This window comes from Gigantopelta aegis, chromosome 1 (assembly GCF_016097555.1).
Source record: "Gigantopelta aegis isolate Gae_Host chromosome 1, Gae_host_genome, whole genome shotgun sequence".
Classification (NCBI taxonomy): domain Eukaryota; kingdom Metazoa; phylum Mollusca; class Gastropoda; order Neomphalida; family Peltospiridae; genus Gigantopelta; species Gigantopelta aegis.
Window position 1 is genome coordinate 43,319,342 of NC_054699.1, and position 24,273 is coordinate 43,343,614.

Consider the following 24,273-nt stretch of genomic DNA (forward strand, 5'->3'; position numbering starts at 1 on the left):
GGGTTTGTTTGTCTTTTCTTTCTTTTTTCCTTTTGGATTGAGGAGTGTATGGGGGGTGAGCTAGTAAATGTTTGCAAATTACTAAAGTAGTGCCAGACCCATAATTATAAAATGCTTACAAAATATAATTCCAAGTATTTAATTGCATTGTCTCCATATCGAGTAGGCCATGAAGTGGCGACAGCGGGTTTCCTCCCGCAATATCTGTGTGGTCATTAACCATTTGTCCGACGCCATATAACCGTAAATAAAATGTGTTGAATGCGTCATTAAATGAAACATTTTTTTCTTTCTTTTTTTCTTTGTCTCCATATCAGTAAAATAAACTTGGCACTTTTCCAACTACATGGCGAAAAAAATTCAAACAACAAATAAAAAAAAGACGTAATGACGAGGTTCTCAATTCACCCAAATTATACCAATTGCCACGATGATAAAAACTAATTTGTGCTTAATAGGTACATAAACATATGTTCAACTATTTATTTATTGAAAAAACACAAGTCATGACAATTGCTTCTTCATTGCCCATAATGGTTCAATTTGTAGTTTTAAATGGACAATTTCCTGTCCAAAAGTACGAAAATGCCTGGCATGTTCGCCATTAGCAATCCGAGGCCACGACGGTTAGCAGTCTTTCAATAGCTTCATTAAGAATCCTAGAATAAATTGGTCGCCGACAATCATATACTAATACAAAAACCTATAAAGCGCGTGTTATTCTATCAATTTCCATTCAAATGGTTTTCTTTAACCTTTTTACCTTCGCCGTCAACAATTATTGGCGATGGTTTGAAATTTGGTTAGACAAATTAGAGCGGCGTTCATCATGGCACGGTGTCGGCAAGCGCTCGTAATTGTTTTATTCGTTTTGTGTTAGTATTCTGTTGTCGGTGCGACGAGACACTGCTGACCGTGTTCAAATATTTAGGTTCATCCTAAAAGCTGATAGTTTAACCAGAAAGTATTAATAATTAATTAAGTTCGATAGCTTTACAAAAGTATGCGTGCACTGACCGATGGATCGATGGAAGGTGTGGGAAATGATAGATCTACGACTTGTCAGATGGCGAAGGACCTTGATTTGGTTTTAATTTTGAAAAATTTGTTTCGGCTAAAAAAAAAACAAAAAAAAACAAAAAAACAAAGAGGATCTCAACCTCGTCTCTTCATTTTGTAACGTCGTTGTCTAATGCAAAATACAAACATAATTACAGTTTTAATAAACTCAAAATATTGTGGCTAGCAAATAGTTATTTAATATTCAACGTTTGTTTATTTTTATTTATTTTTGTACTTGTATAAAAACAAACAAGACAAAAAAAAAAACCCTTAAAAAGACCAACAACACAAAAAAACTACAAAATAACAAACATATATATTATATTTGTTCCGTTTTAATAACTGTTGAACTTTTTAACCTATAATATTCAAATGAGTTTGTCTATAAACCTACACGTAATTTGAACTAAAACTTCAAAACATCTTGGATGTTTGCATGACGTTTTATTTTTGCTTCCATTTTCAAAATAGGAATTTTTTTAATTTTCTATCATTTATTATTATTATTAGTAGTAGTAGTAGAAGTAGTAGTAGCAGCAACAGCAGCAGCAGTAGTAACAGTAGTAGTAGTAGTAGTAGTAGTAGTAGTAGTAGTAGTAATAGAAGTAGTAATACTCGTAGTATTTGGTAAAGCTACATAACAACATATAACGTACGTTCCAGTTACAAACATATGTTCGGTTTGTCGTGTCGTGCAGTATAGGTTTTGTCGAATAAATGACGCGTGGCTGGCCTTTAGCTATTTTGGCAATAAATCTTCAATTTAATATTCCAAATGCATGACAGAATGTGTCCACAAGTGTGGCAACACGGGCTAAGTTGTCTTCTCTTAGGTCACAATTTGATTTTCCCGACTCCCGTGCGAAGAGAGTTCCTAAGTTGCGGATAATCATTTCCATTTATCATCCAATTGCTTTATTGATTAAGGCAGCGCAATTACCCAGACTAAGGTTATTTGCAGTAGTGTCACCCGACTGGTATTATAGTTGTGATTTATTGGCAGGCTTGTGAATACGATATTCAACAGACGAGCCCAACGTGTTATCTGTTTGTTTGTATATCGCACCTTCTACCTTGCGCACCCATCACTTATTACACCCATATACAGAGCTATTTTTGAGCTTGTAATAAAAAATCAAAAAAAATCATAGGTCTTTAATTGTGTTTGTGGTAAAAGCCAATTGAGGCTAAAGCACGCTGTTCTGGGCTTGATGAAGCAACGGTTCTCGTTAATGCAAAACGTTTTTTTTTTTTTTTTTAATATGTATTTTGGCATTTAAGGTTGTTTCTGAATTTTCCACATTGGAAGGGTAGAACTTTCAAAGTGTGTTTTATTTAACGATACCACTAGAGAACATTAATCATCACCTATTAGATGGTCTTTGTGACATAGAGAAAACCTGTAGTTTTCCATTAGCAACAAAGAACCGTCTATCCCATCCCACATACTGGATAGTACATACCACGATCTTTGTTACACGACTGACATTCAGTCCCACATTACTGACATTCACTGCCACATTACTGGCATTCAGTCCCACAGTACTGGCATTCAGTCCCACATTACTGACATTCAGTCCCACATTACTGACATACAGTCCCACATTACTGACATTCAGTCTCACATTACTGACATTCAGTCTCACATTCAGTCCCACAACTGTGTTACTGACATTCAGTCCCACAGTACTGACATACAATCTCACATTACTGACATTCAGTCCCACATTACTGACATTCAGTCCCACATTACTACCGTCCCACATTACTGGCATTCAGTCCCATATTACTGACATTCAGTCCCACATTGCATCTCTGTATTTTAATACAGGCATAATTACGTGCTTTGCTCGTGAATTAAATTAGGACTAATACTAGTACCACCTGGTCCCTTATTTCTTTCCAGGAGTGTATTTATATTAAATTTTATTTTAAAAATTGTCCCATTCCCTTGTGAACTCTCTAATATTCAAGCACGCTATACTGGACCCAAATAATGACTTCAGATAGATAGTCTAGCTAGGCTGTCAGGGCGAAATCCATAAAGCGCTGTCGTATGTCGGCGATGTCGCAATTTAAAAAGTGCAGAAGAAAAAAATCATTCAAACAAAAATCAATGCTATTTGTTAATGAAATCTTGATCTGTTTTCAAAATATTTATAATTTCATCACTCATGAGAAAAGTGGTAGTTCGACATAATTAATAAAATTCGTTAAATAATTGCTGAGTAATGGAAAACGCGGGGCAGGGGCGGAGCAGGTGTCCCTACTCGAAAAAAAAACCCAACAAACAAACAAGTGCTCTTCTTGTTAAGGTGGAAATTAATAGACCCTATATTACCGTGACCAAGCAGAAAAAAACGTCCGCTAAACTGGTTCAGGCGCTTTGCGGTAAACCATATGACCGCGTCGGGAATCAAACAAATAGTTGGCGAACGTTAGCGAAACGTTAGGTGGCTGAACTTGGGGTAGACCGAGTACCCTGACTGTAAGAGAGCAAGGCGGACATTTGGACAGTTATAAAGTTTGTTTTCTTTAACGACACCACTAGAGAACATTGATTTTATTAATCATCGGCTATTGGATGTCACACATTTGGTAATTTTGACACATAGTCTTAGAGAGGAAACCCGCTACATTTTTCAATTAGTAGCAAGGTATTTTTTTATATGCACCATCCCACAGACAGGATAGAACATACCACGGCTTTTGATACGCCAGTCATCGTGCACCGGCTAGAACGAGAAATAGCCCAACGGGACCACCGACAGGGATCGATCCTAAACCGACCTCACATCAAGCGTGGACAGTTACAATGCGCATTCAAATTTCGGGGATGATTCTTTATACACCCCTACACCCTACTCCGTCTAGTTATTTTAAGCTAGCTACGAACATGAATATAGATTGGAATGATAGAATTCGATTTGACGAGCCGCTAGCATTGCGCAAACTCAAAATTATGCCGTGAAATAAAAAAAAATATGTGAGTATGGCAACATTACTCGCGTGTGCGGCGGTATCAAAGAAAAGCATGTTTTACGACCGACGTGAGTTGTGCATTAAAACATAATTTGATATTTGAGCGGGAAACACGCACTGCGGGAGACTGCACTGTAGAAATAATTTAAGCCGCGATAAAATTGGAAATATTGATTTTTGAGGTTTCGCTGGACGTGAGGCACATAAAGACTTGGCGTAACCGAGACTTCCTGATTCGGTCATCGACACCATGTTACTTGGAACTGCCTGGAATGGCAGTCTTCTAATTACGAAAGCATGTTGATAGGAATATAACAATCATCATACCATCAGGCCTGATATTTTAATTGATTTTCTTCGGGTTTCTTATCTTTATTTTTATTTTTTTATTTTTAGCGGTTCTTCACAATTATTAATATTTTCACGTGGGTAGGCTACAAGTACTTTTTGTTTATATACCCTTTCCTAAAATCGTACATTAAAAATGTTTATTTTTTGGTGTCAATGGTAAATGAAAATGTAGCAGGTTTCCTCTTTAAGTTTTATTTGTTTGCATTTACCATAGTTTGACACTCAATAGCCGATGTATTTTTCGTGCTGGGGTGTCGTTAAACATTCATTCATTCATTCATTTATTCATTCAATCATTCATTCCTCTCTAAGATTATATGTCAGGATTACCAAATGTCTGCATTCCAATAGCAGATGATCAATAAATCAGTGTGCTCTAGTGGTGTCGTTAAACAAAACAAACTTTAACCGTATCTCTGAACGTAACTATGTTATGTAATTGTATTGCATGCATTAATTTGTTGTTATTATGTGGAAAATTATCATGACTGAATTGAAATGTACACATGAAATATACACATGAAATATACAAATGAAATATATACATGTAATATACACATGAAATATATACATGTAATATACACATGAAATATACACATGTAATATACACATGAAATATACACATGTATTGGGTAAATATATTCTATCCCTTATAACTCACATATATTTTTGCCCAAAATGTCGGTAATTTTGAATTTCGGCCATAAAAAAAATAGCACACATAAGAAACTTGGAGACTTTTAGTGTTGTTTTTAACTACATTAGGAAATGTAGCTTAGTACCATAAGCGTACGAGACATGGGGGAGGGGGGGGGGCAACTGCCCCCCCCCCCCAATGCTGGAGCAAACCCTTAAATTCGGCCAAAAGTGATACAGATATTGGGGGGGAAATGTGATAATCTGAGACCTTTTTACCATGCATTTCCATCATCTACCCGCAAAATTAGTTGTAATGATGTGTAATTCATGTAAAAATGAGTAATAATTCGTGTGTTTTTTTAACCCTATATAACTGTTTGGCAATATTTCTAATCTGAATAAACGTTAAGTTTTTACAACTTATCAGCATTATACAAACATAAACATAAAATAAATAAATAACTATACAGATTTGAGTATTTTCGTTCAATTCCGGCAAAAAACCCAGCTCTCCCCCCCCCCCCCCCCCCCTTACAAAAATGGAAGCCCGCACGCCTGTGCTTAGTAATATATATTTCCGGGTCTATTTGAGACCTACTGCTCCAACTTGGGGCCTATTTCACTAAACATCGTAAGTTTACGTCTGCTACTAGCAGTTATACCGGTCGTGCGTTTACATATTATGTTTAGCATATATTTCACGCAGAAAATTACATCATTACGGAAGATGGATAATTTTAAAGACAAAAGAAAATTAAATACGTGTATTTCTAATTATATTTGTTGTAGTATAATAGTAATAAGAATGGTGGTTTAGTCGTAGATTTACGTTTACGTGCAAAACTAGGCTTACGATGTTGTGTGAAATTGGGCCCTGGATTATTCATCATACTGACCAAGTACATTTATCATGTCGTCTATGGAAGTCTTCGAACGAATTCCAAGTAAAGTAGGCGCTCAATAATTGAACGTACAGACAGCCTGCGGCCTCTTTGAATGTCAATTCATAATCCAAGTACAACGACGCCTACCGAGTGTAAACCTATCCTGCGTTCAGCAGCACTGATCAACGCTTTACGCTCGCGAACCATTTGACTGTATTGTAATTTGGTGGACTGAATTTTATAACTGAACATACAGACAGCCTGCGGCGTCTTTGAATGTCAATTAATAATCAGAGTACAACGACGTCTACCGAGTTTAAACCTCGCCTGCGTTCAGCAGCACTGATCAACGCTTTACGTTCGCGAACCATTTGACTGGCTCCATGTATTGTCATTTGGTGGAATGGTTTTTATAACTGAACGTACAGACAGCCTGTAGCCTCTATGAATGTCAGTTCATAATCAGAGTACAACGACGCCTACCGAGTGTAAAGCTCGCCTGCGTTCAGCTTTACGTTCGCGAACCATTCGACTGGCACCGGGTAATTTCATTTGGTTTAACGACTATATGTCAGAATTATTAAATGTTTGACATCCAATAGCCGATGATTAATCAATTAAAGTGCTCTAGTGGTGTCGTTATACAAAACAAACTTTTTTGTATTTGGTTTAAGGAGAAGCGCATAAACCATTCTAGCGGGGAGTAGTGTAGTTTAGTAGTGTGGTGTGGTGTGGTGTGGTGTGGTGTGGTGTGGTGTGGTGTGGTGTGGTGTGGTGTAGTGTAGTAGTGCAGTGCAGTGCAGTGCAGTGCAGTGCAGTGCAGTGCAGTAGTGTAGTGTAGTAGTGTAGTGTAGTGTAGTTTAGTGTACAGTGTAGTATAATTTTATTGCATAAATATTGTTGTTTTGACTTGTCTTGTATTGTATTGCATTATACTGTATTACATTGTATTGCATTGCATTGTGGTGTGGTGTGCTGTGTTGTGGTGTGGTGTGGTATGGTGTGGTGTAGTGTAGGTACAATGTAGTATAGTGTGGTGTGGTGTGGTGTGGTGTGGCGTGGCGTAGTGTAGTGTAGTGTGGTGTGGTGTGGTGTGGTGTGGTGTGGTGTGGTGTGGTGTAGTGTAGTGTGGTGTGGTGTGGTGTGGTGTGGCGTGGCGTAGTGTAGTGTAGTGTGGTGTGGTGTGGTGTGGTGTTGTGTGTTGGGGTTGGCTAGGGTTGAGTTGGGTTGGGTGGGGTGTAGTATTATGTAGTGGAGTTTACTGGGGTGGAATCTACTGGAGTGAAATGGAGTATATATTTATAAATATTTTCATACATTATATTCACCAGATTTATATCCAATTTTCTTTCTTAATTACTGCTATAATGGAATCTAACACATATTTTATCCATGGCCCCAGTTTTGGCCTGACCATATGTGACAACCTGCTACATAAATCGACAATCTATACAGTAAATAAACAATTAAGTTGTATCGATTTGTATAAAAATATCCACCGCGTCACAGCTGGGCCATTTTTATCGCCTTAGCATATCTGTTCATAATTTGCAGAGGCGGGAAAAGGTATTATTTCGTCTGCAATGCTTTCCGAATGAGATTAGTAAGAAAAAAAAAAAAAAGTATAATATATTTAGTCTTCCTGTATACGACAATAACATGTAATCCCCTCTAGTGAAATATTAGTATTAGCAGATCTAATTGTTAAGATTATTGACATATTGTGCAATTAGTGCGAAAAGTACAAATTTATAGAGATTGGTTTCATCGCGGGTATATTCCAATATGGGACATGTAAACCATGGTTCTGTTCATCAAGCACGGCGGAAGCAAGTAGACATTAGGGGTTGGGGGGGGGGGGGGTGACTGAGATCAACGGTGCAATTTCATGCATGCTACAAGTAAATTTAATCTCCGCCTTAAGATTTACTACCAATAATATCTTTGATTCGGAATTATTGAGTGGGCTAGAGCACACAACATATGTAATATATCACCGGCCTTGGTGGTGTCGTGGTTAACGCTGGTAGGTACTGGGTTCGCAGCCAGGTACCGGCCCCCACCCAGAGCGAGTTTTAACGACTCGTTTCGTAATTTTGACGCGCTACATGTATACTTTCATCGGTAGCAAGGGATCTTTTATATGCACCATCCCACAAACAGGATAGCACATTTGATGTACCAGTCGTGGTGAACTGCCTGGAGCGAGAAATATCCCAATGGGCCCACTGACAGGGATCGATCTCAAACCGACCGCGCATCAAGCGAACTCGTAACATAACCTTGAACGAGTGTCCCGGGAAATTACACGCAGCGTCACTGAAACCCTCAATCTAAAATTCGCCATTACGACTGAATCAAATGTTTAAATTGATATCTACAACAAAGGGCACCGCGCATGCGTCAGCCAGGCGACAGTGAAACTGTCCAGCACAATAACATTGCGATACATAATTTAGTAGATATTCAATAGCATATATAGAAAACCACCCCCAATGGCTTCCAAACAGCTTCTGTATTAGGTCCGCTCATCCTGGATAATTTTAATAGGGTATGCAAACGTCATGAGTCCAAAATGCCTAGTCTAAAGCACGGATAATACCAATTATGGGTTAGATCGAATAATGTTTATCAGGGGCGGATCCAAGATATTGTAAAGGGGGTGGGGGTCACAAAATTATAAAAAGGGGAAATTTAAGTTTGCCGTTGACAAATGAGCCGAACTCATGAAGGGAGTGAGATTTATAGAGAGTTGGGTAGTATGCTTCCCACGAATGTTTTGAAATAAAGAAGCTCAGAAACACCTTATTATGACAGTTTAGTGCTGTAAATTGTGAATGATGAATTAAAAAAAAAAAGTAATTAAAAAGGGCACTACAAACGAGCGAATGGTCACGGGATCCCTGATGATTTGTTTTGTTCGCTATGTGCGTGAGTGCGTACGTACGTGTGTGCGTGCGCGCGTGTAAATGTTGATTTGTTACAATATAAAAAAGCATCAGGTAAACGTCCAGAAAGCAATAACATAATACAATGAATACATTTAATATTCCGTCAGCTGAGTTTCTCCCGATAATCCTACACGCTTTTGTTCTGTCTCACAATTGACTGGTATTCATCTTGATTTACCAATCCAACATGCATCACGACCTTGTAACTTAATTCGGGTGTATCCGATGCTTAATTGCGTATCATTAGAGAGATACCAGTTAACATATTCATGCTCACACAGTAGCAGACGATAGTGTACGCATGAATCGTCAAATCGGTCTCGGGGCTGTTGCCGGGGGAGGAGTCCAGGAACGGGGTGGGGGGGGGGGGGGGGGGTTGGATTATTTTCAATGTGACCATTATGTTTCCAGGCAGAATTAATGCTGTTTGATCCGGGTAGGCGAATATTATGTTAAGCACCTTTCAAAACGTATAGAAAGAAAGAAAGAAATGTTTTATTTAACGACGCACTCAACACATTTTATTTACGGTTATATGACGTCAGACATATGGTTAAGGACCACACAGATTTTGAGAGGAAACCCGCTGTCGCCACTGCATGGGCTACTCTTCCGATTAGCAGCAAGGGATCTTTTATTTGCGCTTCCCACAAGCAGGATAGCACAAACCATGGCCTTTGTTGAACCAGTTATGGATCACTGGTCGGTGCAAGTGGTTTACACCTACCCATTGAGCCTTGCGGAGCACTCACTCAGGGTTTGGAGTCGGCATCTGGATTAAAAATCCCATGCCTCGACTGGGATCCGAACCCAGTACCTACCAGCCTGTAGACCGATGGCCTGCCACGACGCCACCGAGGCCGGCCTCAAAACGTATAGGTATTTTTTTTCATTTTTTTTTTCAAACGTATCTAACGAGCGATACATAATTTAGTAGATATTCAGTAGCATATAGAAAACACTCCCAATGGCTTCTAAAAAACTTCTGTGTTAGGTCCGCTCATCCTGCATAATTTTAATAGGGTATGCAAATTAGGTTTAAGTTTAAACACCACTAGAGAACATTGTTTAATTAATCATCAATTATTGGATGTCAAACATTTGGTAATTTAGTCTTAGATATGAAACCCGCTACTTTTTTACATTAGTAGCAAGGGATATTTTATGTGCACCACCCCACAGACAGGATAACACATACCACGGCCTTTGGTGTATACCAGTTGTGGTGCACTGACTGTAACGAGAAATAGCCCAGATGGGTCCACCGACGGGGATTAATCCCAAACCGATCGCGCATCAAGCAAGCGCTTTACCACTAGCCTACGTCTCGTCCCTAAGAAGATATAAATGTATGACAACGAACAGTCTGGAAAACCAACAGAAATGACGTTGAAAAATATGTAAAATTCAACATATGACTCCATTTTCTACAAATGACATGTAAACAACTGGCCCATAAATCATTGACCTGGACCAACAAATGCAATCTTCCATTAAGAGCCCTAGGTACGTTAACGAGTCGCAGAGTAGTGCGAGGTTGGGTTTCTTTTCGTTAATCACTAATGGATGTTTCACATACGATAGGGTTCCTGTTCGTTCGTTCCTTCCTCAAACATTGATCAATGACGTTCGCGTTTTGCACTTGCTGAACTGGAGACATAATCATGTACGAGCGTATTAAAACATATCGCGTAGATAATTACAGGTAGGATAAAACAAAAATAATTGACTTGTTCTTGAATGAATGAATGAATGAATGAGTGAATGAATGTTTAACGACACCCTAGAACGAAAAATACAACCTTCGCTAATTAATTATTTTTCAATATACGTGCTTAAAACAATAAACATATTTATTTAAAGTGTTAAGATATTATTCAGTTTACAGAAAACATATACAGATTTTCGTTTTTTTCGCTACAATAAATTATGTTTTATCATTTCTATAAAATTACAGACATTCTAATTAATGTATTCACAATAAAATTTCTTTTATCATTTCTATAACTTTACAGAATGACACATAATCTTTCTTTCTTTTTTTTTTTTTTTTCGTTTGTCAAAAACCTTTTATCCTATAAAACTAATGAAATCTTTACAAATGTATTTTTCTCAGTATCACTTTCAACCTGTTTTTTTTATTGTTTTTATCCGATAAGAGATCGTGTTAAAGTGTAAAATACTGTTTGGGTCAGTATTAAGTGTATTGATTTTACGCGAGAAAGTCCTATGCTATAAATAGCTAATCGAATTGGAGTGAAATAAACGGGTCGTAACGTCACTCTTACGTCGCTACTTGTATTGAAGCTTTATTTGCAAAAGAGAGGTTACGCCATGCACGCAGGCCATCAGCGTGTTTTTCAGGGGTTTTTAAAAATCTAAACGACACGCCTACGTTTACACGGTCTCTGCGCGTGCTGTAACCTCACCGTGGTGCAGGGGTGTAACATTCTCTTTGAGAATGGCCAATACAGCACAAATTGAAGTTTTGAATAAAAGTCAGTATCTATCTGTGATATTTGTATTTGTATTTTTGCATAGTTCTTTACACTGTTTTTATTTATATCGTGAATTTTTATATTGATGTTGATCATCACTTTATTTGTTTGCATTTCCATAGTTTGACCGACCTCGGTGGCGTCGTGGTTATGCCATCGGTCTACAGGCTGGTAGGTACTGGGTTCGGATCCCAGTCGATGCATGGGATTTTTAATCCAGATACCGACCACAAACCCTGAGTGAGTGCTCCGCAAGACTCGATGGGTAGGTTTAAACCACTTGCACCGACCAGTGATCCATAACTGGTTCAACAAAGGCCATGGTTTGTGCTATCCTGCCTGTGGGAAGCGCAAATAAAAGATCCCTTGCTTCTAATCGGAAGAGTAGCCCATGAAGTGGCGACAGCGGGTTTCCTCTCTTAGTATCTGTGTGGTCCTTAACCATATGTCTGACGCCATATAACCGTAAATAAAATGTGTTGAGTGCGTCGTTAAATAAAACATTTCCTTCTTTCTTTCTTTTAGCCCAGTGGTAAAACGCTCGCTCGATGCGCGGTCGGTTTGGGATCGATCTCCGTCAGTGGGCCCATTGGGCTATCTCTCGTTCCAGCCAGTGCACCACGACTGGTATATCAAAGGCCGTGGTATGTATTACCCTGTGTGTGGGATGGTGCATATAAATGATCCCTTGCTACTAATCGAAAAGAATAGCCCATGAAGTGGCGACAGCGGGTTTCCTCTCTAAATATCTGCGTAGTCCTTAACCATATGTCTGACGCCATATAACCGTAAATACATTCGTTGTATTTCGGGTTCACTGATTATTCACCCGATCTCCAGCTTAATTGCTTATTAATGACATGCTATCCTAAATGCATATTTATGAGATTGCATATTCACCAGATTCTGTGTTACTTAGACACCCATAATGAATTTCATATGCATGAGATGTCACATTAAATGAATATTCATGAAATATGTGTTATTCCAGTCCATGTTCACACAATTTGTTAGAGCCGAGTTTTGTTAAATACGCCTTCGTGTGTATTATTAGTGAGGTCCGTCAGATGTTTTCTTTAGCATTGGAACGCTCGAATCACCAAAGCAATGATTGTATCGACAGTGCGATTTGATCAAGATGCTAATGACTTCTCCCTCGAGGTGCTTGCATCGTAGAATCGAGCCACCTCGGTGGATCCATTCACCTGATTGGTTTTTTTTTTTTCTCTCCTTCCAACCAGTGCCCCACAACTGGTCAAGGAAGGACATTTTTATTTAACGACGCACTCAATACATTTTATTTACGGTTATATGGTTAAGGACATATGGTTAAGGACAACACATATATTGAGAGAGGAAACCAGCTTTCGCTACTTCATGGGTACTCTTTTCGATTAGCAGCAAAGAATATTTTATTTGCGCTTCCCACAGGCAGGATAGCACAAACTATTTTATATGCACCATCCCACAGACAGGATAGTACATACCACGGCCTTTGTTACACCAGCACAACTGATCAAAGGCCGCGGTGTGTGCTTTTCCTGTCTGTTGGAAAGTACATATAAACGTGTCCTTGATGGTACTATGGAAATTGTAGCTGGTTTCCTCTGATGACTACGAGTCAGAATTACCAAATATTAAACATCCAATAGCCGATGATTAATTAATCAATGTGCTCTAGTGGTCTTCTTAAACAAAAGAAAACAAAACCTTTTAGCATGCAGGTGTGTCAAATCGTGAATTTCTTCATTTAATATAGTTTGTATATAGTTAGAGGTTGAAGGTGGGGGTGTTGTTTTTCTGTTTGGTTTTTTTCTTTTGCTTTTTTAAAATTTATTTTTGTTTTGTTTTGGGGTTTTAGGTTGAATTTTTTTTTTTTTTTTTTTTGTTGCTTGTTTTTTCTGGTGGGTTTTTTTTTTGGGGGGGTGGGGGTGGGGGGTATAAACGATTTCAATAGCAAAAATACTATTTTATAATATGACGAGCTCAGAGAAAAAGGTATGTGCTAAATAGGTCGAGTAACAACATAGATATTTACAAACTATTTACTTGTTCGCTTAACCTGAAAGATATAATTGACGAAAAATAATGTTTTCTTTCTCTGGCATCCATCCATCCATCCATCATCGCACTGGTTTAACATAATTATATAATTAGAGAATAACTAACGAGCTACGAGGAATTATGAATTATCTGTCCCGAGTGAATGAATGTTGTAAACCCGAGCCTTTGGCGAGGGTTTTACAACATTCATTCACGAGGGACAGATAATTCGTAACTCCTCGTAGCGAGTTGGTTATTCTCTTTATTACCCATTGTCAATTTTAACTGATTTTTAATGTAAAAAAAATTCTGCAGTCTACAACAAAGCCATCAGCCATTACGTCATATAATCTTACGCACATTACATGACGTAATGTAAGTGACGTCATAGCATAACGGCGTTCTTTTTACAGCCAAATGTTTACAGTACAAAATAATACGACTGTATTTGCATTTGAAAATAATTATTTTTATATATTACTAAAGCCGCTGCTTATGAAAATATACCATTTCATGTTTACGAAACAAGTGAGTCCATTTGTTTTTGTAAATCTTTGTATATCGTATAACGTATGTGTAATCTGACTCATGAATGGAAACATGATATGAATGAAAGTGAAGTTCCGGCCATGACAAGCAACCAACCAAACATCGTGATTTTTAAGCCAGCCAATCAGTGGCTGTAGAAGCAATCTGCACACTGCAGAGATCGAAAAAATATTACCCCGTATATCTGAGCCCACATGGGTAATAAATAGAGGATTCGTCACGAGTATTTTGTTAATATGGAAAATATCAACCGAGTCTATGTCAATCGATATTTGTCGAGGGTCTGCCGAGACAAATACCGACTAACTAGACGAGGTTTGATATTTTATATATTAAAAACACGTGTAGCGAATTCTATTTATCCTATAACACTTCTAAAATAACATTTTAATTAAATGTTTAGTAAATCACAGTACTAAAGTCGCCGCCATCGGTAATATGATGTCATCACGATTAGCACAAATTAGTTTGACGTCACGCATTTTAACTAAATCTTTGAAAACGTTACGCTCAGTTATACAGGTCTTGTTGGCCTGTAAACAAATGACCCATCCACAGCAACACATTACCTGGAGACATCGCAAATTTGCATACCATTATTAACCGGGTTAATACACTAAAATTATCACATGGGTTTATGACATGGATATCATGGGTAAGTTATAGGATAAATAATATTTCCATATACTCACCTTTTCTGACCCCAATAGCCGATGTGTATGTTTGTGCTGGGGTGTCGTTAAACATTCATTCATTCATTCATTCATTCCACTCATCGATCCATCTATCCATCCATCAATCTATCCATTTATTTATCTATTTATTTTGCTGTCAGTTGGGCTATTTCTGTATCACCGGAGTCCAGCAAGCACTTTAAACAAATATATATTTGCCCACATACGTTGAGCCTGACAAGGGATGCTAATTGCTATTATAATCTTGTTTGCCTCGCTAGTGACTAACATTAGCACTATTGTACCTGTTACATCTGAGCTTTCACGCCGTGTTATATACAAAATTACTTTACGCGCAACAAAGTACGTGATAATCAAAGACATAAACAGTAGTGTGTAACCCAAAGTTCCGCAACCGTCCTCGGTGGCGCAGTGGTTAAGCCATCGGACGGACTACAGGCTGGTAGGTACAGGGTTCTCAACCCGGTACCGGCTCCAACCCAGAGCGAGTTCTTAAGGGCTCAATGGGTAGGTGTAAGGCCAATACACCCTCTTCTCTTCCACTAACCACTAACCAACTAACCACTAACCCACTGTCCTGGACAGACAGCCTAGATAGTTGAGATGTGTGCCCAGGACAGCGTGCTTGAACCTTAATTGGATATAAGCACGAAAATAAGTTGAAATCAATCAATCAAAGTTCCGCCCAGCATATCAGAGTGGTCTCGGTGGTGTTGTGGTTAATCCATTGGACATAAGACTAGTGGGTACAGGGTTCGCAGCCCGGTTCCGGCTTCCACCCAGAGCGAGTTTCAACGACTCAGTGGGTAACCTAGTGTTTTCGCTAGCTTGTTTTAGCATGGTGCAGCACCATGCCTAAATAGTCTAGCACCATCTTGCCATAATCAGCACCATGCTGCCCTGAAATTAAACAAGCCTTTTTCACTAATTAATTCTAAAATTGCCTTTATAAAACGCCCAAAAAGATATTATTAATTAATAAAATATGCCTTTTATATCTTTTGCCATTCATTTATTAAAGCAAGCACATAAATTACATTAAGGTTTATTTCAATTAATTTTTGTGTATTTTTAATGAAAAACAAGTGCCCGAAAATGGTGAAAATGCCCCAAAAGTGTTTGGTCTAGCATGCCTTGCCAAATTTCTTGGGAAATCTCTAGGGTAGGTAGATGTAAGACCACTACACTCTTTTCTCTCTCATTAACCACTAACCCATTGTACTGGACAGACAGACCAGACAACTGATGTGTGTGTGTGTGTGTGTGTGTGTGTGTGTGTGTGTGTGTGTGCCCAGGACAGCGTGCTTGAACTTTAATTGAATATAAGCACGTAAATAAGTTGGGGTTTTTTGTGGGGTTTTTTTAAAGTTAGTTGAAATGGAAATGAAACGACGAGTGCAGCTACCACGCTATAGAAGCAGATCTTGGAATTTTAACAGGTGGGCGTAACTTTAATGTAATGTTCGGTGGCGTGACAAATACTCCTCGTGTTATATTAAAGGCAAAATGAATCACCTGCCTAAAACATAATTATGTTGTAAAAACAGGGTCGCTTTCTGCATCTAGAACTGTACGCCGTATCGTCGTCATATGATTAATGGTGTGTGTCTACCGAGGGTTAATGAGAGTTGTTCCCCTTTTCGGACACCTCGAAGTAAAACGAGTGGTAATATTTGAAACACCAGGTGGCAAACTTTTTTTATTTTTATTTGTTGTTGTTGTTGGTGGTGGTGGTGGTGGGTTTTTCTTCTAAGGTATAAAGGTAAACATTGTTTTGGGGTTTTTTTTCTGGTTAAATTTTTAAATAGGGTAATGTTTGTATACTCGGATGTGTAAAAGCACTAGAGGTGTGATACCAGACTTCCTGTGATAGATTAATATTTGTATGCTCGGATGTGTAAAAACAATAGTGTGATACCAGACTTACTGTGATAGATTAATATTTATATGCTTGGATGTGTAAAAACAATAGTGTGATACCAGACTTACTGTGATAGATTAATATTTGTATGCTCGGATGTGTAAAAACAATAGTGTGATACCAGACTTACTGTGATAGATTAATATTTATATGCTTGGATGTGTAAAAACAATAGTGTGATACCAGACTTACTGTGATAGATTAATATTTGTATGCTCGGATGTGTAAAAACAATAGTGTGATACCAGACTTACTGTGATAGATTAATGTTTGTATGCTCGGATGTGTAAAAACAATAGTGTGATACCAGATTTACTCTAATAGATTAATGTTTGTATGCTCGGCTGTGTAAAAACACTAGTGGTGTGATACCAGACTTACTCTCATAGATTAATGTTTGTATGCTCGGCTGTGTAAAAACACTAGTGGTGTGATACCAGACTTACTGTGATATATTAATATTTGTATGCTCGGCTGTGTAAAAACACTAGTGGTGTGATACCAAAAAACTTAAGGACTTACTGTGATAGGCCAATATTAGTATGCGCGGATGTGTAAAAACAATAGTGGTGTGATACCAGACTTACTGTGATAGTCTAATGTGTGTATGCTCGGGTGTGTAAAAACAATAGTGGTGTGATACCAGAAGGGTGTGGACTTACTGTGATAGTCTAATGTGTGTATGATCGGATGTGTAAAAACACTAGTGGTGTGATACCAGAAGGGTATGGACTTACTGTGATAGTCTAATGTGTGTATGATCGGATGTGTAAAAACACTAGTGGTTTGATACCAGAAGGGTATGGACTTACTGTGATAGTCTAATGTGTGTATGATCGGATGTGTAAAAACACTAGTGGTGTGATACCAGAAGGGTATGGACTTACTGTGATAGTCTAATGTGTGTATGATCGGATGTGTAAAAACACTAGTGGTGTGATACCAGAAGGGTATGGACTTACTGTGATAGTCTAATGTGTGTATGATCGGATGTGTAAAAACACTAGTGGTGTGATACCAGAAGGGTATGGACTTACTGTGATAGTCTAATGTGTGTATGATCGGATGTGTAAAAACACTAGTGGTGTGATACCAGAAGGGTATGGACTTACTGTGATAGTCTAATGTGTGTATGATCGGATGTGTAAAAACACTAGTGGTGTGATACCAGACTTACTGTAATAGATTATTGTGTGTATGCTCGGATGTGTAAAAACACTAGTGGTGTGATACCAGAAGGGTATGGACTTACTGTGATAGTCTAATGTGTGTATGCTCGGATGTGTAAAAACACTAGTGGTGTGATACCAGAAGGGTATGGACTTACTGTGATAGTCTAATGTGTGTATGATCGGATGTGTAAAAACACTAGTGGTGTGATACCAGAAGGGTATGGACTTACTGTGATAGTCTAATGTGTGTATGATCGGATGTGTAAAAACATAGTGGTGTGATACCAAAAAAGTAAGAATTACTGTGATAGGCTAATATTAGTATGCGCGGATGTGTAAAAACAATAGTGGTCTGATACCAAACAGGTAGGGATATACTTTGAGCCTTTCGTCAAACAAGAAAAGACAAGAACAGTACAGTACTGAATATTCAAACAGTATTCACAATCTTCTCAACTTTGTTATGAATGTCTAAAGCTATTCCAGAAAATTCCAAGTACCATGTGTCCACTAAAGGTACACAACAATGTTACGGCATGAGCTTATCTTGTTAGTCACCATTTAGTAAATTTTCAATATTTTGTTCTACATGTACAAGTAAATAAAATTATTGGATTGTAATTGTTATGGTTAAGTTGTTCAGTGTTAAGTTAAGTGTTAAATAATTTTAGGCATTAAAGGCATATTGTCACAGACCACTGACTTGTTTAATGGTCTAACAAAGTATTATCAGAGCAAAAATAATTTGATTTGTCCCTAAATGTACTTTATTCAACCATCTTCATAACCACCATACTCCATTTATTAATGACATTTTATAAAAATAATTAAATTATGGCAATGGTCCATAATTCAAAAATTAAACTTGTCTCGAAGGTTGACATGGATTTCATTCCATCATGGTTCAGTCAAGGTGGTGCGATAGTTAGAATTGGTTTCCAACAATTAATGTATTTTTTATTTATTATCAATTTTTTAGAGAAATAAGGTCCTTAAATCCGTGATAGTATGCCTTTAAGCAATTTTGAGAAAGTACCTTTAAATATTTAAAAAAAACGCTTGACATTGCACCTTTAAATGTCATTTCTACGACTCGGTAATTTCTATTGACACGTGTTTGTAAATGTAAAGCTGAAATAATTGTAACTAATAACTTTTTTAAATTACATATTAAAAAATATCGATTTTTGTGAAGAAAATGTGATTTGCTTGCACCACGTTTCCAGACATTCGTAAACAGTGCCACGTGCTCACGCTAGCGTAAAGTTGGTAACGTAATATCTTCTCTCTGTATAGCTCCTGCATTGTAGCAGACACAGTTCTCTGTTGACTTGTTAGGGGAATAATATTTATTTCGTATCCTTGTTTTCGAATCCATGTGACGTCATTGCAGTGGTATAAATCACGGCAAAGTTGACTTTCACACGATAAAATCCTTTATTTTCTATTTTCATAATTTCCTTTGTTCTGTCTATTATTCATTCTTTTTTCGTTCTTTTTTTTTTTTTTTTTTTTTTTTGCGGGAGAAATTAATTAATGAATTATTGGGCGGAGATTTTTAAAAATAATTTTATTCATTTAATTTCATTTGCAAGTTAAGCCATCAGACTACAGGCTGGTAGGTACAGGGTTCGCAGCTCGGTACCGGCTCCCACCCAGAGCGAGTTCTTAAGGGCTCAATTGGTAGGTGTACGGCCACTACACCCTCTTCTCTCTCACTAACCACTAACTAACTAAAAACTAACCTACTGTCCTGGACAGACAGTCCATATAGCTGAGGTGTGTGTTCGGGACAGCGTGCTTGAACCTTAATTGGATATAAGCACGACAATAAGTTGAAATAAATAAATAAATAAACAGCGGCAGAGGATCACTTTCTTATAAACGTTTCTACAGACAATCTAAACGACAGAACCGTTATCCATAATCAAAACCGTATCTCTGTACAATGCAAAGTCGAATGGGTATTTGGGAAGATAGTGGTTGATTCTACGAATCTGTATCTAGTGTCTCATCTGTAAGGGGACAGCCACTCTCCATAATATTCTTTAGATCCGGGGAAGTCAATACATCCTTCGTGCACCGCTTATAGAGGATTGCCACTCCCAGACTTGGTGTACTAAAATCAAAACTAGCACTGGACAGAGCTAACTAGAGTAAGTACAGTTGTGATGACATGCACTCACGAATCACCGTTAAAACTGTGATGACATCAGGTGTTCACGAAAGAAGGACATATCCTGCCACACCGGTGGTACATATCATGAGTATTGCCACCATAGCTGTCAAATCCGTCAAAATGATGAATAAATGTGCAAGAGTTTCACCAAAGAGTTACAAGTTCAGATTTGTTTTGTATAACGATACAACTAGAGCACATTGATATCGGCTATGGGATGTCAAAAGTTTGGTAATTCTGGTATATAGTCTTAGAAAGGAAACCCACTATATTGTTTTCATTAGTATCAAGGGATCTTTTATATGCACCATCCCACAGACAGGATAGCAGATGCTATGGCCTTTGATATACCAGTCGTAGTAAACTGGTTGGAACGAGAAATAACCCAATGGTCAGACATACATTTTTATAGGTACTATTAGTGAGTGAACCGCTTCGGGCGGTTAAGAAAAAAAAAATGGATCCAAGAACAAAGATTGAGCAACATCCGGCCCAGACAGGAAATGAAGTTGAAACGGGAAGAAAGGAAGGGAGTGACCAATGGGGTGTGTGGGGGTTAAGTGTACTGTAGCGTATTAAACGCAGACGTACATACATTGACCTGCTGAATGACCCAATTTAATTTGTCGAGAAAGTGGTTTATTCAGTTAGTTGTGCAGTTGTCATACCCTAGCCATTATCGATATCATGATATGCATTTTATTACACACCAGTGTAAGATATTGCTCATGTCATAACAATCACTCAATATCTAACTAGTGTAATATTGACGTGACGTAAGCGTGACGTAGCTCACTTGCTGACCCAATTCGTAGACAAATAACGTGTAGTAGGTCTCGACATCTGCTGACTTCTGCGTTGCGGATTGTTTGCAATTGGTTTGTCATGAATAAAATACTAAACGAGCTTGCCTGTCATACCATTTTTATGAAACTCGTCAGATACCAAAACTGTTCACTCATTTCATAAAAATGGTATGACAGGCAAGCTCGTTTAGTATTCTCTATGTATTATTCTGTGTGAAGTGGGGGGAGGAGAGGGAGGGGGGGACGCTATAGTGGAGACACAAACACAACTTTGGGGCATTAATATATAGTAGAAGGTAAATATAGTCTTCACCTGTCATGGACAGATCTCTGGCGAAGTCAGAGGTTGTGCCCACGACAGGCGTGCTTGAACAGTTCTCTGATGGAAGCATGCCAAAAATTACCCACACCCACACGCATAGTCTTCAGCCTCAAATCAGGGGCATAGACACAGGCTCTCTCTCTCTCTCTCTCTCTCTCTCTCTCTCTCTCTCTCTCTCTCTCTCTCTCTCTCTCTCTCTCTCTCTCTCTCTCTCTCTCTCTCTCTCTCTCTCTCTCTACGGGACCTGTATATAACTGAATTATCTATATCTGAAGTCGCTATAAATAATTAAAACATAGACAAAAGCCAGTGCTAACTGTTCGTATCACGGCTTATGTTAGCGAGCGTTAGCTGAAAAGGAACGTATGTACACAGGTGTAGTTTAAGTCCTGTAAACTGGGCGGCTCAGCATTTAAGAGGTTAACTACCGGGTAGGTGCTGCCGTAAGATCCTCTCTTTCTGGTAAAATCTGATTGGTTGGTAACAAAATGAATTTATTTGAAATCTGGTGTTAATGAACTTAATCACATCCACACTCGTCCTGAATCAGAATCTGAAGGTCAAAAACAATAGCATTTTCAAAGCAGTATCTCTGTACAAGGAAAGAAGTACAGTACAACCTGCTCTAACGGCCACCTGTATTAAGCCGTCATCTGTATAAACCGATCATCCGAGTTAAATCATCTAATTATATAATATAAACTGACCTGTATAAAACAGCCACCTGTGTTAAGAGGCCACTCCTGATACTCCCTTTTGGTGGCCGTTTAACACAGGTTCGATTGTAAATAAGGTAATTTACTCAAACTGTATATTAAATAAAGTCCGCTTACCTTGGAATTCCTTCCTTGCTGCGCTGATGTTGGTCACGATGTTTGCAACGTGTCCAAGCACCGTTGCGAACAGCATCAACGCAAACACCATTTCGAACAGGACAAACAGGTATTCCCCAACAGTCTTTGGTCGTGGGGGATTTCCCAACGTGGTCAGCGTCAGAGTACTCCAATAGAGGGCGTGCAGGTACTGAATCACTACTCTATCCTCATCCTTGGGAAATCTCCAGATATCTGGCGACCTTTCCATACGGGTGGCAACTATATAGTAGAGACACGCATTCCAGTGAAACAATGCTAGAAGGTAGTGGAAGAGGGTCATGGTGCGCACTAAATTCGGGTAATTGGTATGGCGTTCCGTTCGGTCCTGGAACGACCAGAATCGGTAGACCTTGACGAGCCGAAAGCAGCGGAGCATTGAGCAGAACCCGATAGACAGGTACATGAAGTCGAGGGGAAGCAAGCACAGGCAGTCGATGTAGAAGGTGGTGGAGTTCATGTAGTGTATCCGCAGCTTCGTGCCGTCCGTTTGAAGGACCCCGTCCTGGAGGTAGCCCGTCCTGAAGTGGAAGGCGACGTCCATCACGTAGACGAGGTCGGCCAGGTAGTCGAGCGTGAACCAGGTGGCTATGTTGTCGCGGCTGATCTCCTGGAAGGCGAACCTGTAGATGATCACCCAGAAGTTGTAGAGGAAGGCAAGACTGACGAACGACGACCACCAGTAGCACAGACGGCCGGACGGGTCGAACACGAACGTCCAGTTGCAGCCGTCGTGCTCGGAACTCTCCGTGACGGTCGTCAGGGTCTCGTTGCGGTCTCCGCGGATGCTCTTCTTGCCGAACTTCTCCTCCAGCTCCTTCCGCCTCTGTTTGCGCAGACCCTTGGACGTGATGTTCGCCTCGCTGGGCCGGTGCTTCTTCATCAGAGACTGGTTGGCCAAGGAGTAGCGCTTCCTGCTCTTCACGATATCCAGCTTGCTGCTGACCAGGTCCAGCAGGCTGTGTTTGGAACTCGATTTCGAGATCTGCTCCACGACTTTATTGGAGTAGATTGGAGACGATAAACTGATCTTGTCGCTGGAGCTGAGTCGCTCCCCGATCAGCTTGGTCCGGTCTGATGGCGACTGGTAGATCTCCAGACCGGGCAGGTGACGCGGACCGTTCGCCGTGACCACGGGCTCCACGAGGTGACCCACGTCTCCCTCCGCGGCGCTCGACGACACAGCGCACGTCGTCGTCGTCGTCTGCTGCTGTGGCTGTTGTAGCTGCTGGTCATCGTCGTTGACGATGGCAATCTCGTCTATGTCGTCATCGTCGGTGTTTTCGGCCTTGGCACACGGCGTGTATTTGACGGCTACTCCGGTGTCGCTTGCGTTCCGTCTCCCCAATACGCCAGACATGACGATTCAAACGCCATGCGGGTCTCAGGATTTTATGTCACTCTCAAACTGTCGTCTGCTATTTGCGCGCGCCGAAGCTAAATTTGTAAAATATTTTTTTTTTTTTTGAAATTTTTCAAACAATCATCCGCTCGACATCGACCTTTCCCCCATTACTCGAGTGCAACACCAATATCGATTCTTTCTCTCTCTCTATCTCTTTTTTTTTTTAAAGAGAGACACCAGCTTGCAAGCTGTCAGCTTTCGTTATCCATTAATTTAGAACAGAATGAAAAATAGATGAAAGACAAGAAGGCCACACATGAATTACACGATGAAAAATGAACAGAAAAATAAAAAGCAAAACGCATATACAACTGTAGGTATTCACATCCTATTGGAACACGTGCGCACTGACCGAAATAATAATATATTTCCTCTTCTCCCACAAACACAAACACAGAATCAATTTCCGACAATTTTTACTCAAGATCCATACTTGTAATTAGCGACTTTGTAAGAGGAATCCACACGTACACACTCGCAGACACCAGGAGGAGAAGAAGAAGACATCCTCGGAATGTCCCATTCTGTTGAGCACCAGTGCTTTTACCCAATTGATCGTTCCAGACTCTACGTAGCGCGCTGTTTATAAGTCGTGGCCCACTACTAGCTGCACGGAAAGCCTGGTGCCTGCTTGCAGTGACAGACAAACTAACAGTCTATCTCATCCAGCCAGCTAGTTGAGCGAGCCTTTGGCGGCGTGCACAGATGACGGTAGAAACGTTACGCTGTCACTGGACTGGTCTGTCGTTGCGTGTTTGCGTGCGGTGTACTTTTTTGTCCACTCAACATTGACAGATGGGGCCGCGGCTGGTTGCGGAGGACCAATACAATACATAATTCCACGCATATAAATAAATACTCTCATTTGTCGGGCCCGCGGTGAACGTCAGCTTCCCCTGGGGCGGAAGCGAAGGACTGGGCTGGATAATGTCTACGTTAAAT

General features: G+C 39.4%; 1 protein-coding gene across 1 annotated transcript in view; it reads right to left on the minus strand.

The window, feature by feature from the left end:
- Window positions 1-23,975, minus strand: part of LOC121375370 (cyclic nucleotide-gated channel cone photoreceptor subunit alpha-like) — a 174,214-nt gene extending 150,239 nt beyond the window's left edge. Inside the window, exon 1 of the mRNA XM_041502792.1 lies at window positions 21,888-23,975. Coding sequence (XP_041358726.1) covers window positions 21,888-23,286 — 1,399 coding nt within the window. The 5' untranslated portion in view covers window positions 23,287-23,975. The remainder of the gene's footprint in view (window positions 1-21,887) is intronic.
- Window positions 23,976-24,273: the final 298 nt, after the last annotated feature.